General features: G+C 47.0%; 1 protein-coding gene and 1 long non-coding RNA gene across 21 annotated transcripts; both read right to left on the minus strand.

Moving 5' to 3' along the window:
• Nucleotides 1–2,679: 2,679 nt before the first annotated feature.
• LOC120997033 lies at nucleotides 2,680–14,919 on the minus strand. Its single transcript, XR_005778043.1, has 3 exons — nucleotides 14,723–14,919; nucleotides 3,718–3,854; nucleotides 2,680–2,790 (listed from the first exon to the last, which is right to left on the minus strand). It is a non-coding gene; the product is annotated as an uncharacterized LOC120997033 (long non-coding RNA).
• On the minus strand, nucleotides 6,377–10,533 carry LOC120997014. Of its 20 annotated transcripts, none has more exons than XR_005778032.1 (5): nucleotides 9,512–10,106; nucleotides 9,085–9,225; nucleotides 8,865–8,936; nucleotides 8,361–8,726; nucleotides 7,060–8,008 (listed from the first exon to the last, which is right to left on the minus strand). XR_005778032.1 is itself a non-coding variant. In XM_040426921.1 (4 exons), the coding sequence occupies exons 1-4, from the start codon at nucleotides 9,593–9,595 to the stop codon at nucleotides 7,601–7,603; spliced, it is 918 nt and encodes a 305-aa protein (XP_040282855.1). In that variant the 5' UTR covers nucleotides 9,596–10,005; the 3' UTR covers nucleotides 7,060–7,600. The 20 variants fall into 20 exon arrangements, 1 of the variants encoding a protein (XP_040282855.1); XR_005778029.1 differs by having other exon boundaries at nucleotides 9,085–9,153; nucleotides 9,226–10,104; XR_005778019.1 differs by lacking the exon at nucleotides 8,361–8,726 and adding an exon at nucleotides 6,377–6,915 and having other exon boundaries at nucleotides 7,061–8,222; nucleotides 8,865–9,153; nucleotides 9,226–10,028.
• Nucleotides 14,920–15,178: the final 259 nt, after the last annotated feature.

Genomic DNA, 15,178 nt, shown 5'->3' on the forward strand with positions numbered 1-15,178 from the left:
GCAGTGCACACTTGATTTTATCGGACACTTGGTTGTGCAGGGAATGCACGGCTCTCTTGGAGAAATAGTGCCGGCTGGGAACAACATACTGTGGGACAGCAAGCGACATGAGCTGTTTGAAGCTGTGTGTGTCCACCAGCCTAAATGACAGCATTTCATAGGCCAGTAGTTTAGAAATGCTGGCATTCAGGGCCAGGGATCGAGGGTGGCTAGGTGGGAATTTACGCTTTCTCTCAAATGTTTGTGAGATGGAGAGCTGAACGCTGCCGTGTGACATGGTTGAGATGCTTGGTGACGCAGGTGGTGGTGTTGGTGGTACATCCCATGTTTGCTGGGCGGCAGGTGCCAACGTTCCTCCAGAGGCGGAGGAAGAGGCCGAGGCGGCGGCAGCAGCAGAAGAGGCCGAGGCGGCAGCAGCAGAAAAGGTAGCAGGGGGAGCCTGAGTGACTTCCTTGTTTTTAAGGTGTTTTCTCCACTGCAGTTCATGCTTTGCATGCAGGTGCCTGGTCATGCAGGTTGTGCTAAGGTTCAGAACGTTAATGCCTCGCTTCAGGCTCTGATGGCACAGCGTGCAAACCACTCGGGTCTTGTCGTCAGCACATTGTTTAAAGAAGTGCCATGCCATTGGAACTCCTTGAAGCTGCCTTTGGGGTGCTCGGTCCCAGATGGCGGCGGTCAGTAGCAGGCGGAGTCTCTTGGCAGCGGGTGTTCTGATTTTGCCCACTGCTCCCTCTTTTGCTACGCTGTTGGCTCGGTCTTACCACTGCCTCTTCCTCCGAACTGTGAAAGTCAGTGGCACGACCTTCATTCCATGTGCGGTCTAGGACCTCATCGTCCTCTGCATCGTCTTCCACCCAGTCTTGATCCCTGACCTCCTGTTCAGTCTGCACACTGCAGAAAGACGCAGCAGTTGGCACCTGTGTTTCGTCATCATCAGAGACGTGCTGAGGTGGTATTCCCATGTCCTCATCATCAGGAAACATAAGTGGTTGTGCGTTAGTGCATTCTATCTCTTCCACCCCTGGGGAAGGGCTAGGTGGTTGCCCTTGGGAAACCCTGGCAGCAGAGTCTTCAAACAGCATAAGAGACTGCTGCATAACTTGAGGCTCAGACAGTTTCCCTGATATGCATGGGGGTGATGTGACAGACCGATGGGCTTGGTTTTCATGCGCCATCTGTGCGCTTTCTGCAGAAGACTGGGTGGGAGATAATGTGAACGTGCTCGATGCACTGTCGGCCACCCAATTGACTAATGCCTGTACCTGCTCAGGCCTTACCATCCTTAGAACGGCATTGGGCCCCACCAAATATCCCTGTAAATTCTGGCGGCTACTGGGACCTGAGGTAGTTGGTACACTAGGACGTGTGGCTGTGGCAGAACGGCCACGTCCTCTCCCAGCACCAGAGGGTCCACTAACACCACCACGACTATGTCCACGTCCGCGTCCCTTACTAGATGTTTTCCTCATTGTTACCGTTCACCACAATAAGAAAAATATTATTCGGGTCAATGTATTGAATTCAAATTCAGGCCTTTTTTTACAGGCACCTAACACTGTCTGGCTATCTATTTAGGTACCGTATTACACTAATACAGGCACAGCAGTAATGACAGATTTAGCTGAATATAAATTTCAGGCCTATTTTTTACGCGCTGTGTGACAGATATACCTTTATTCACAGAATTAGACTTGTATCTGCACTGTAGTGTGTGTGTTAAGTTTTTCAGAATGACCCTATCAGCACCTTGAATCTAAGATTTCCTTTTTGGGATAGATTTAAAGTAGGCCTGATACAGCAGAAACTACTAATTTTGAGAATGGCAAATTTGGGAATAGTTTTTCAACCCAGAACAAAAACTGTGCTTTTACGGTCACTAAATATAACTTGACCAGCTAAAACAGTACAGATTTGGAGGAATAGAAATGTCAGGCCTATTTTTTAGGCGCTGGGTGACAGGCTCAACTTGCCCCTGATGTAGTATATGGCCAAAAAATAACCACACTATCGATTGTTAAATGTACTTGGTGATAGCTTGTGCTGGCGCACCACAAGCCACAAAATGGCCGCCGATCACCCCAGAAAAAAGTGATATAAAAACGCTCTGGGCAGCCTAAAAAAAGTGAGCAATTCAATATCAGCACTTCAATGATCCACAGCTGGAGATCGATCACTGAATGAAGTCTTTTGGAGGAGTTAATCACTGCCTAATCTCGCGATAACGTCGCAGCAGCAACCTCTCCCTATACTTGTAACAGCAGAGTGACGTGCAGCGCTACGTGACCCAAGCTTATATAGAGGCTGGGTCACATGCTGCACTGGCCAATCACAGCCATGCCAATAGTAGGCATGGCTGTGATGGCCTCTTGGGGCAAGTAGTATGACGCTTGTTGATTGGCTGCTTTGCAGCCTTTCAAAAAGCGCCAAGAAAGCGCCGAACACCGAACACGAACCCGGACTTTTACGAAAATGTTCGGGTTCGGGACCGTGTCACGGACACCCCAAAATTCGGTACGAACCCGAACTATACAGTTCGGGTTCGCTCATCCCTACTCCTGAGTCATTACTTCTGAGGAGTCATGTGCAGACTTATATGACAGATATTTGCCTGAGAGGCTCCAAAACATACAACATGCAATACAACATACAATAGAAACAGATGAGGTCACAACACAATGATGGGAGTGATGATTCTTTTATTACATGCAGAATAAGCAAAGCTGTATATGATGAGCTGGCTGCAGATCCTCGTCAAGGTCCATGAGTGACGGTCAGCATCTTGCTTCATGGCTAAAAGGCAGAACATTGTGGTTTATATACAGTACATACAGTATATTCTTCAGTGGGGGTGGAGGAGGTTAGAGGTGGTTACAAGCAGCTGATTGGCTGGCTGTGGAAAATACCAGGCGCTGATTGGCTGGAATTGGTGATTATAAGTAGATGATTGGTTGTATGTGGTGGTTACAAGCTGTTGATTGGCTGGATGTGGCAGATACAGCAGCTGATTGGCTGACTGTGGTGTTTAGCAGCTGATTGGCTGGATGGTGAAGATCCCAGCAGCTGATTGGCTGGATCGGTAGGATACAGGTAACTGATTGGCTGGACAGTGAAGATACCAGCAACAGATTGGCTGGACAGTGAAGATACAGGCAACTGATTGGCTGGATGAGGTACAATAGTTACAGGCAGCTGATTGGATTTGATTGAACTGCTATATAAATTAAGAACTTCTCAGTTGTGTGAGTTGAGGAAGAGATGTCCTGTTTCCGGTCAGAACCCATGCTCAGAACTGACAAGATGAAGAACTCTCCTCCTAGCTCCTTTACACAGGACTGACACAATACCCAGCAAACAGATTACTTGCAGTGGTGTTGAGGGTCATTTCTATATCTATCACATTGGTTGTATAAGAGAAGACAAGGCTCTGGATGAACTCCAATACCAGACACAACCATGGATGAATTGTGGTGCCGAAAATGTAAAGCAGAGACCTCCTTCTAACCCCATGAATCCCCTTTAATGCCTGTCAGCCCCTACTTTAAAGAGTCACATAGAGAGAGAGATGACTCAACTAATGGTTGATGGGGTAAGAAAATGCTGGGACTTCCTGCTGGGATAGAGTGAGATAGAGCTGCTTCTTCTTATGTAATACTGGTGAGGAGACAAGACAATCTGGAAAACATATCTCTTTATAATTTGATGGGTTCTGTTACTTACACGTGGTATGCACTTCCACGAGCAATCGTAATCACAGCACTTCTGATTCCCGGGACACTGGTAGTCACCAAGGCAATATGTAGGGTGAGTCTCGCAAGGGAGCAATGTATTATATGCTGGACACTGCCAAGATTTATCTGCAACCAGAGAAGGAAAAGCCGCGAGAAGAGAGAATTATTGAGGCCGATCAGTGATGTGTAAGGGACTGTAATCGTACTGAACCAGAGAATGAAGAGAACAGGTCAGTTTTATCTCAGGGAATGCCGTAATAACAAAACCCATAAAACTATATAAATGTGGTATCACTGTAATCGTACTGACCTGGAGAAAGAAGAGAACAGGTCAGTTTTATCTCAAAGGAAAGGAATCCCAGGCACAACGGAAACGGGACGGATCCGTTTTGCAGCCCATAGACTTCTATTATGACGGAATGAATAACGGAATGCCTCTAAAGGCATTCTGTTATGCATTCCGTCATAGAATTGCGTTATGGTCCGTGGTAACTGAATCCATAATGCAATTCTGCTTTTACCACCAAACGAAGCATAAACAAATTCCAAAATATGAAATTTGCTCATCTCTAGTTGTAAAAATAAAACCCATAAAACTCTATAAATGTGGTATCGCTGTAACCGTACTGATCTGGAGAATGAAGGGAACAGGTCAGATTTATCTCATAGGGAACACTGTAAACACAAAACCCATAAAACTATATAAATGTAGTATCACTGTAATCGTACTGATCCCGGAGAATGAAGAGAACAGGTCAGTTTTATCTCATAGAGAACACTGTAAAAATAAAACCCATAAAACTATATAAATGTGGTATCACTGTAATCGTACTGACCCAGAAAATGAAGGGAACAGGTCAGTTTGATCTCATAAGGAACACTGTAAAAATAAAACCCATAAAACTATATAAATGTGGTATCACTGTAATCGTACTGATCCCGGAGAATGAAGAGAACAGGTCAGTTTTATCTCATAGAGAACACTGTAAAAATAAAACCCATAAAACTATATAAATGTGGTATCACTGTAATCGTACTGACCGGAGAATGAAGGGAACAGGTCAGATTTATCTCATAAGAAACACTGTAAAAACAAAACCCATAAAACTATATAAATGTGGTATCTCTGTAATCGTACTGACCGGAGAATGAAGGGAACAGGTCAGATTTATCTCATAGGGAACGCCGTAAAAACAAAACCCATAAAACTATATAAATGTGGTATCACTGTAATCGTACTGACCCGGAGAATGAAGGGAACAGGTCAGTTTTATCTCATAGGGAACGCTGTAAAAATAAAACCCATAAAACTATATAAATGTGGTATCACTGTAATCGTACTGACCGGAGAATGAAGGGAACAGGTCAGATTTATCTCATAGGGAACGCCGTAAAAACAAAACCCATAAAACTATATAATTGTGGTATCACTGTAATCGTACTGACCTGGAGAATGAAGAGAACAGGTCAGTTTTATCTCATAGGGAACACTGTAAAAATAAAACCCATAAGACTATATAAATGTGGTATCACTGTAACCGTACTGACCCAGAGAATGAAGGGAACAGGTCAGTTTTATCTCATAGGGAACGCTGTAAACACAAAACCCATAAGACTATATGAGGGCTCATGCACACGAACATGATAACCCCTTTAATCATGTTTTATTGCAGCATTGAATACCCAGAATGGTGCCATCTTGTGCGGAAGAAAAAAAAGAGACCAGGTGGTATCATATATGTGAAAGTATTAAAAATACTAATAATCAATAAAAAAACATCCACAGAGCAGACAGACATAATGAGAAGAGACGCATCAGGTATGTGCTAATCTGCCAGCAGAAAAAGTATAAAATACTAATTATCAGTATAAAGCAGAGCGGACAAAGATATTGAGAAGAGTTATTAATAGATTTAGAGAGTAAAAATAATTGGGGTCATTTATCAAACTGGTGTAAAGCAGAACTGGCTTAGTCGCCCATAGCAACCAATTAGATTCATCCTTTCATTTTCCAAAGGAGCTGTCAAAAATGAAAGGTGGAATCTGATTGGTTGCTATGGGCGACTAAGCCAGTTCTACTTTACACCAGATAAATGACCCCAAGTGCTAGGGAGGGAGGGGAGTCTCAGCCATTTACACTGTCACCCCTGCAGTTTCTGCACAGTGTGCCAGGCAGGGTCATAGCAGCTATTTACACAGGCTGTGCGTGTCACTGACCGCTCTGCGTCACAGTCACAGATTCCCACACAATCTATCTGCGCAAAAGACATCTGACCCCGTAGTGACGGCGCGCGCTGGATTTAGTGCAGTGCAGACAACATTGGCTTTCTCTATTTTTTGTGTGCATTTTATACAGCAGGTAATCGTCACACGCTGTTTTGGTGAGTATTTGAGAAAACGTACATTTCAAAATTGTATTTTCAGGGGTAATTCTATTTCTTGCCTCAGGCTGTGAACAAACCCCATTTCTGTGTGTATTTAATAAAGGTCCACGTCTTGTATCACAGACAGAGGGACAGGTGAAACTGGAGAGAAACTAGAATATTGTGCAAAGTTCATTTATTTCAGTAATGCAACTTAAAAGGTGAAACTAACACATGAGACTCGTTACAGGCAAAGCGAGAGATTTCAAGCCTTTATTTGTTATAATTTGGATGATTATGGCTTATAGCCTTTAAAACCCCCAAAATCACAATCCCAGGTCGCCTTTGGTCAGGGGATATGAATTAGCTGACTAGAGTCTGACACTTAATTAAACCTTTTCACAAAATTCTAATTTTAAGCTGCATTAATGCAATTCCTTTTAATTTGCATTACTAAAATAAATGGACTTTTGCCCGATATTCTAATTTTTCGAGATTCACCTGTAGGTTTGGTTAGCAAATGTTTGGCAAATGAAAATGTTCTAGGTTCGTCCACTAGTAACATGTCTGCTCCTGCCGCCACTGCAAACCCACCACAGCCAGACGTCATCTCCTGCTCCTTGTCCGTCATGTTCCATACTGTGCTGCCGCCACTGCAAACCCACCACAGCCAGACATCTCCTGCTCCTTGTCCGTCATGTTCCATACTGTGCTGCTACCAACTGCTACCATCACACAGCCCGACATCTCCTGCTCCTTGTCCGTCATGTTCCATACTGTGCTGCCGCCACTGCAAACCCACCACAGCCCGACATCTCCTGCACCTTGTCCGTCATGTTTCACACTGTCACTGCTGCCACCAACTGCTACTACAACTGCAAGGCCAGACATCTCCTGCTCCTTGTCCGTCATGTTCCATACTGTGCTGCTACCAACTGCTACCATCACACAGCCCGACATCTCCTGCACCTTGTCCGTCATGTTTCACACTGTCACTGCTGCCACCAACTGCTACTACAACTGCAAGGCCAGACATCTCCTGCACCTTGTCCGTCATGTTCCATACTCTACTGCCACCAGTTATTACTACCACCTCACAGCCCGACATCTCCTGCTCCGTATCCGTCATGTTCCACACTGTTACTGCTGCCACCAACTGCTACTACAACTGCAAGGCCAGACATCTCCTGCACCTTGTCCATCATGTTCCACACTGTCACTGCTGCCACCAACTGCTACTACAACTGCAAGGCCAGACATCTCCTGCTCCTTGTCCGTCATGTTCCATACTGTGCTGCTACCAACTGCTACCATCACACAGCCCGACATCTCCTGCACCTTGTCCGTCATGTTTCACACTGTCACTGCTGCCACCAACTGCTACTACAACTGCAAGGCCAGACATCTCCTGCACCTTGTCCGTCATGTTCCATACTCTACTGCCACCAGTTATTACTACCACCTCACAGCCCGACATCTCCTGCTCCGTATCCGTCATGTTCCACACTGTTACTGCTGCCACCAACTGCTACTACAACTGCAAGGCCAGACATCTCCTGCACCTTGTCCATCATGTTCCACACTGTCACTGCTGCCACCAACTGCTACTACAACTGCAAGGCCAGACATCTCCTGCACCTTGTCCGTCATGTTCCATACTGTGCTGCCACCAACTGCTACCATCACACAGCCCGACATCTCCTGCACCTTGTCCGTCAGGTTCCATACTCTGCTGCCACCAACTGCTACCATCACACAGCCAGACATCTTCTGCACCTTGTCCGTCATGTTCCATACTGTGCTGCCACCAACTGCTACCATCACACAGCCAGACATGTCCTGCACTTTGTCCGTCATGTTCCATACTGTGCTGCCACCAACTGCTACTACAACTGCAAGGCCAGACATCTCCTGCACCTTGTCCGTCATGTTCCATACTGTGCTGCCACCAACTGCTACCATCACACAGCCAGACATCTCCTGCACCTTGTCTGTCATGTTCCATACTCTACTGCCACCAGTTACTACTACCACCACACAGCCAGACATCTCCTGCACCTTGTCCATCATGTTCCACACTGTCACTGCTGCCACCAACTGCTACCATCACACAGCCAGACATCTCCTGCACCTTGTCCGTCATGTTCCATACTGTGCTGCCACCAACTGCTACCATCACACAGCCAGACATCTCCTGCACCTTGTCCGTCATGTTCCATACTGTGCTGCCACCAACTGCTACCATCACACAGCCAGACATCTCCTGCACCTTGTCCGTCATGTTCCACACTGTCACTGCTGCCACCAACTGCTACTACAACTGCAAGGCCAGACATCTCCTGCACCTTGTCCGTCATGTTCCATACTGTGCTGCCACCAACTGCTACCATCACACAGCCAGACATCTCCTGCACCTTGTCCATCATGTTCCACACTGTCACTGCTGCCACCAACTGCTACTACAACTGCAAGGCCAGACATCTCCTGCACCTTGTCCGTCATGTTCCATACTGTGCTGCCACCAACTGCTACCATCACACAGCCAGACATCTCCTGCACCTTGTCCATCATGTTCCACACTGTCACTGCTGCCACCAACTGCTACTACAACTGCAAGGCCAGACATCTCCTGCACCTTGTCCGTCATGTTCCATACTGTGCTGCCACCAACTGCTACGATCACACAGCCAGACATCTTCTGCACCTTGTCCGTCAGGTTCCATACTCTGCTGTCTCCAACTGCTACCATCACACAGCCAGACATCTCCTACACCTTGTCCGTCATGTTCCATACTCTACTGCCACCAGTTACTACTACCATCACACAGCCAGACATCTCCTGCACCTTGTCCGTCATGTTCCATACTCTACCGCCACCAGTTACTACTACCACCACACAGCCAGACATCTCCTGCACCTTGTCAATAATGTTCCACACAGTCAGTGCTGCCACCAACTGATACTACAACTGCAAGGCCAGACATCTTCTGCACCTTGTCCGTCATGTTCCATACTGTGCTGCAACCAACTGCTACCATCACACAGCCATACATCTCCTGCACCTTGTCCGTCATGTTCCATACTCTATTTCCACCAGTTACTACTACCACCACACAGCCAGACATCTCCTGCACCTTGTCCGTCATGTTCCACACTGTCACTGCTGCCACCAACTGCTACTACAACTGCAAGGCCAGACATCTTCTGCACCTTGTCCGTCATGTTCCATACTGTGCTGCCACCAACTGCTACCATCACACAGCCAGACATCTCCTGCACTTTGTCCGTCATGTTCCATACTGTGCTGCCACCAACTGCTACTACAACTGCAAGGCCAGACATCTCCTGCATCTTGTCCATCATGTTCCATACTGTGCTGCCACCAACTGCTACTATCACACAGCCAGACATCTCCTGCACCTTGTCTGTCATGTTCCATACTCTACTGCCACCAGTTACTACTACCACCACACAGCCAGACATCTCCTGCACCTTGTCCGTCATTTTCCACACTGTCACTGCTGCCACTAACTGATACTACAACTGCAAGGCCAGACATCTTCTGCACCTTGTCCATCAAGTTCTATACTGTACTGCAAACAACTACTACCATCACACAGCCAGACATCTCCTGCACCTTGTCCGTCTTGTTCCATACTGTGCTGCCACCAGTTACTACTACCACTAGGGCCTCTACTTTTCTCACTACACAGCCAGACATTATTCAATATTCAAATCCAGCCTTGTCCATGATGTTCCATACTGTACAGCCATTTATGTTGACGCACCACTGCTGCTTCCACCACTACACAGCGAGACATCTGCTTCTTTGCCCGCATCATGTACCAAACTGTATTGCTGCTGATGACAACTCGCCACTGCCGCTATCACCATCACACAGCCAGTTATCTGTCGCCGTTATGTCCACCCTGATCTCTTCTGTATTTAAAATGTAGGCAACACCCATGTAGGACCTGCGCCTCATAAAGGAATACATTTTGGAAAGCCATTTAAAAAAAAAACACTTCTTTTTATATAGAAAAGGTCCGTCTGGGGTATGGGAAATAGATAGTTCACTGTGAGCAGGCTAAACTCCATGCCTAAAGAGGACCTCACAAGCAGGAAAACTTTTTGATTTATTGGTCAAAATTAATTGTAACTGATTCCATACCACAAAGAGTTAAGCAGGTCCTTACAGAGTATGAAGCTTAGAAATTTCACTGTGAATCAGCTAAATCCCATCATAGTTCCGGACCTGACAACCAGGGGGCTGAGAGGTCCGTACCAGGCATGGGAAATAGACAGCTGCTGTAGAGTCGGCTATTTCCCATACTTAGTAAGGACCAGGTCCATATCGTGCATGGAGTTTAGCCAAATCAATGCAAGCTGGCTAAACACTAGCTCTGTTCCGGACCTGTCCACTAGGGGCCGAGAGGTCCGTACCGTGCATGGAGTTTAGACAGCTCATGTAGAGTCGGCTATTTCCCATACTTCGTAAGGACCAGGTCCGTACCGTGCATGGAGTTTAGACAGCTCATGTAGAATCGGCTATTTCCCATACTTCGTAAGGACCAGGTCTGTACCGTGTATGGAGTTTAGACAGCTCATGTAGAATCGGCTATTTCCCATACTTTGTAAGGACCAGGTCTGTACCGTGTATGGAGTTTAGACACAGCCATGTCAGAACAGGGTAGATGGAGTTTCCTACCGGGCTAAAGGACCTTCCTGATGTCATCCACCCATGTGACCAGTGGGGGAGGAGCCAGAGGAGCAGAGAGCTGTGTTGCTGTAGGGAGAGGAGACAGGCTGGAGGGTGGTGAGGTCTAGCTTTGTGTGTCAGTCCCTGTGTCAGTCCCTCTGTGTCCCTGTCCCTGTTTGTATCTGTCCCTGTGTGTGTGTCACGGCGGACGGGATCTCAGATACACAGATAAACCAACAAACCAGATTCTAGGCGAGAAGCAGGGGAAGGGTCACCTCCTAGCAAATCCCTGACTTCTCTCCCTACCCTGCTAAGCCCACATTTAGACCTTGATGGTAGGAATAATGTGCCTGGGCTAAAATACCCTAGAATCCATGAGATGGTGATAAGGGGAATAGGAGCAGCCTGCTCCCTCAGAACCTGGAGGGGACAGAAGACACACAAACAACCTAGACAGCAAAAAACAAAAACAGAAACCAAACTTATCTGATCTGAGCTGGAACAGACAATTCTTCCTTCCTTGCTTCCAAGGCCAGACTGGTTTCTATAACCCGCACAGAACACTGGGATTGAGTGAGATTTAAACCAATGACCCCACCCAGTGCATCTGAAGGGAGGCGGATCCAGCACGACTCGAAACAAAAGAAAAAACTAAACACGTGCTGCTATTCTGGCCGACCTTCGCACATAGTCAGAGCCGGGCATGACAGTGTGTCCGTCTGTCCCTGTGTGTCGCTCCCTGTGTGTGTCCCTGTGTGTCCCTGTGTGTGTGTCTGTCCCTGTGTGTGTCTGTCCCTCTGAATGTGTCTCTCCCTGTGTGTCTATCCCTGTGTGTCTCTCCCTGTGTGTCTCTCCCTGTGTGTCTATTCCTGTGTGTGTCCCTGTGTGTGTCTCTCCCTGTGTGTCTCTCCCTGTGTGTTTCTCTCTCCCTATGTGTTTCTCTCTCACTGTGTGTCTCTCCCTGTGTGTGTGTGTCTCTCCCTGTGTGTGTTTGTCTCTCCCTGTGTGTGTGTGACGACCGCTAACCCAGCAGCAGTCGTGTCACACCAGACGGTGGGGAAGGGGGACCCTTATCTACGGATGGGAAAAAGAATGGCCACCCCTGACTAACCCTAAGCTGGCACCTGTCTGCCCTGATACCCTAGACGGGGTGTGAACCCGTGTGGCGAGCAGGATGCCTAAACTCTCAGTCGCCCTAACAAGACTGGACTGGGGAAAGGCCGATGGGAGCGCTAGTCACCATCACTCACGTCTAGGAAAACAACAGGGGAAGACAGCAACAAACAAACAACAGCAGAGATAGACTTATACAGTCATGAGCAGAGAAGGCAATCCCAAACACGACAGTCCACGCCGGACAAGAGCTCCACAGCAACACCATCAAACGATCTCCTTCCAAGGTCAGAGTAGCACTGGAAGTAAGGACTATATCTGGCAATGACTGCAAGTGAAACTGAAACTAATATAGTAGCTGGGAGTGGCAGACAGGACTCACCTGAGAAGGATGCCTACAAACTCCCAGTCAGGACAAAAAGGTTCACAAGGCAAAACCCAGATGACATACCCTGAACCACGGAGCAAACTCACAAGCTATCGCGAGAAGCAAGTCGCTGCGATCTTCTCCTCCCAGACCTGTCTGGATCAGTCACAGTCGTGACAGTGTGTGTCTCTCCCTGTGTGTGTGTCTCTCCCTGTGTGTATCTCTCCCTGTGTGTATCTCTCCCTGTGTGTATCTCTCCCTGTGTGTATCTCTCCCTGTGTGTATCTCTCCCTGTGTGTCTCTCCCTGTGTGTGTCTCTCCATGTGTGTGTGTCTCTCCCTGTGTGTGTGTGTGTCTCTCCCTGTGTGTGTGTGTCTCTCCCTGTGTGTGTGTCTCTCCCTGTGTGTGTGTCTCTTCCTGTGTGTGTGTCTCTCCCTGTGTGTCTCTCCCTGTGTGTGTCTCTCCCTGTGTCTCTCTCCCTGTGTGTGTCTCTCCCTGTGTTTATCTCTCCCTGTGTGTCTCTCCCTGTGTGTGTCTATCCATGTGTGTGTGTGTGTCTCTCCCTTTGTGTGTGTCTCTCCCTTTGTGTGTGTCTCTCCCTGTGTGTGTCCCTGTGTGTGTCTCTCCCTGTGTGTCTCCCTGTGTGTGTCTCTCCCTGTATGTGTGTCTCTCCCTGTGTGTGTGTCTCCCTGTGTGTCTCCCTGTGTGTGTCTCTCCCTGTATGTGTGTCTCTCCTTGTGTGTGTCTCTCCCTGTGTGTGTGTGTCTCTACCTGTGTGTGTCCCTGTGTGTGTCTCTCCCTGTGTGTGTCTCTCCCTGTATGTGTGTCTCTCATTGTGTGTGTCTCTCCCTGTATGTGTGTCTCTCATTGTGTGTGTCTCTCCCTGTATGTGTGCCTCTCCCTGTGTGTGCCTCTCCCTGTGTGTCCCTTTCCCTGTGTTTGTGTCTGTCCCTCGCCCCTAATGTTTTAGAGCGTCAGCTCACCAGCCGGCCTGCACCTAAAATATTTTACTTGGTCAGCTCACATTATTACTCCCCCATGGTATGACCCCCTAGTAGCAGCACCAGCCTCTCCCAGCCTCTCCCTGCTCTGCGACCCCACTGCCCCTTCTCCAAATCCTTATTATGAAATCTTTCTCATTAAGATAAAACACAACATCAGCTCCGCCGAGCCCCCGACCAAAGTGCTGAAGTGGTGTCTGAGATCCCCAAGGGCCAAGTCAAGTAATTGTAAGTTTTCATGTGAAATATGTTTGTTATACATATATAGCCTACACTGTGCCACACAATACACAGTATACCTCTACACTGTGCCCCACAATATACAGTATACCTCTACACTGTGCAGTCTGTTCTATAAGCACCACATTGTTTTGTGGCGGACAGGAAATAATCTGGAAGTGCCCCTCCTGAGACCAGGCTCTGGATCCACCACTGGCTGTACTGGTCAGACTAGTCAGATACTCATGGTAGATTTTTCTCAGTATTTAGAGGTGGAAGTATTTACTTGATTCCAACATTCCTGATCTTACTATTGGAGACTAATATGATGACAAATTAAAGGTTAAATAGTGGGGTCAATATGTGGAGACATAACAGGGCGATAATACATGTCAATTTGTTGAGGTCCCTCTCCTTCATGGTGGACAACTAACTTATGGTTGTTGGCCATGAATTTGCAGAAAACCAGTGGAGTTTTGACCAAGTCAAGAAAAATACTTTCATCTTCTACTGAACTGTGATGCTCAATAGACATAAAGGAAATGGAAAAGAGGAGGAACTGCAAAGAGATGGAGACAATGACTATGATCTAGACAGAGATCTACAGAGATTGGCCCAGAGGAGGGGCAGTGTAAAATAAAGGGAAAAAAACCCATGCTTATCTTATATATGTCCCACAGCTTTAGAGCCAAACTCCAATCCCAGACGCATTTATGGCACATGACCACTAAGGCTAGTGATTGGCAGCAAGGTTCATGTGTACAATGGATGTGATGTCATTACTGCGGGACCAGAGGAGCATCTGGGACCAGAGTGCAGGATATATAAAAAGGAAGATAATTTTTCTTACTGCCCCCTGCTCTGGGCCAAGTTTTTAAAAATCTTTGAAAACCCTTTTAAGGCTTATTCATATATTCACCACCACACCCATTCCTCAAAGTAGTGCACAAGCCCTTAATGGATACATTATGACACAACCACTCCTATAGTTTCCCATGGGGTATTCTTTTTTGTCTCTGTTGGCATCAGTTTCACAGCTGGACCTTTTCCATTGCATGCAAAGTTTCTCAGTCCAGGTATGAACATCAGATAGGAGCCGAGCTTGGTCATCAGTTGTGTCCAGCCTAAGAAACTGGTAAGACACAGCTGAAATAGGTGAACCAGCCCTTAGATGCCACTTAGAAGGTTCTTCATTCATCCCTGTGAATTATCAGCATGCTTAGTAGGATTACCTGGTGGGGGTTTGCCATTGGTGTCTGCTAATGCTCCTGCACAGCAAAGAATGAGAAGAACGAGAGATACGGTCACCGGTGCCATATCTGCTGAACGCTGGAGATATGAGATACAGACAAGCCGTGGCACTCTTGTCTTCTATTATGGTGGTGCTTGTTGTGCTGGAGATATGAACCATCCAGGTGAAGGACTCACTATTTATTGGGATGTAGAAGGTAGGGAGGAGAAGCTACAGGACAGGATGTACTCTTCCGCAATGTTTTTCCCAATCCCTGGCATCATATGAAAAACACTTTAATTGGGACTGACTGATTATAATAAAGAACTTCCTTGTATGAAAGCACGTGCATGCTTAGCCAATGTATAAGATGGTCAGGAAAGATAGCTGTTGGCCAATTGAGTGTTTGGGTGACAGCTAATGTATTTAATATGTAGGACAAATCTTACCTAACATT

The sequence above is a fragment of the Bufo bufo genome, chromosome 4, assembly GCF_905171765.1.
Source record: "Bufo bufo chromosome 4, aBufBuf1.1, whole genome shotgun sequence".
Taxonomy (NCBI): domain Eukaryota; kingdom Metazoa; phylum Chordata; class Amphibia; order Anura; family Bufonidae; genus Bufo; species Bufo bufo.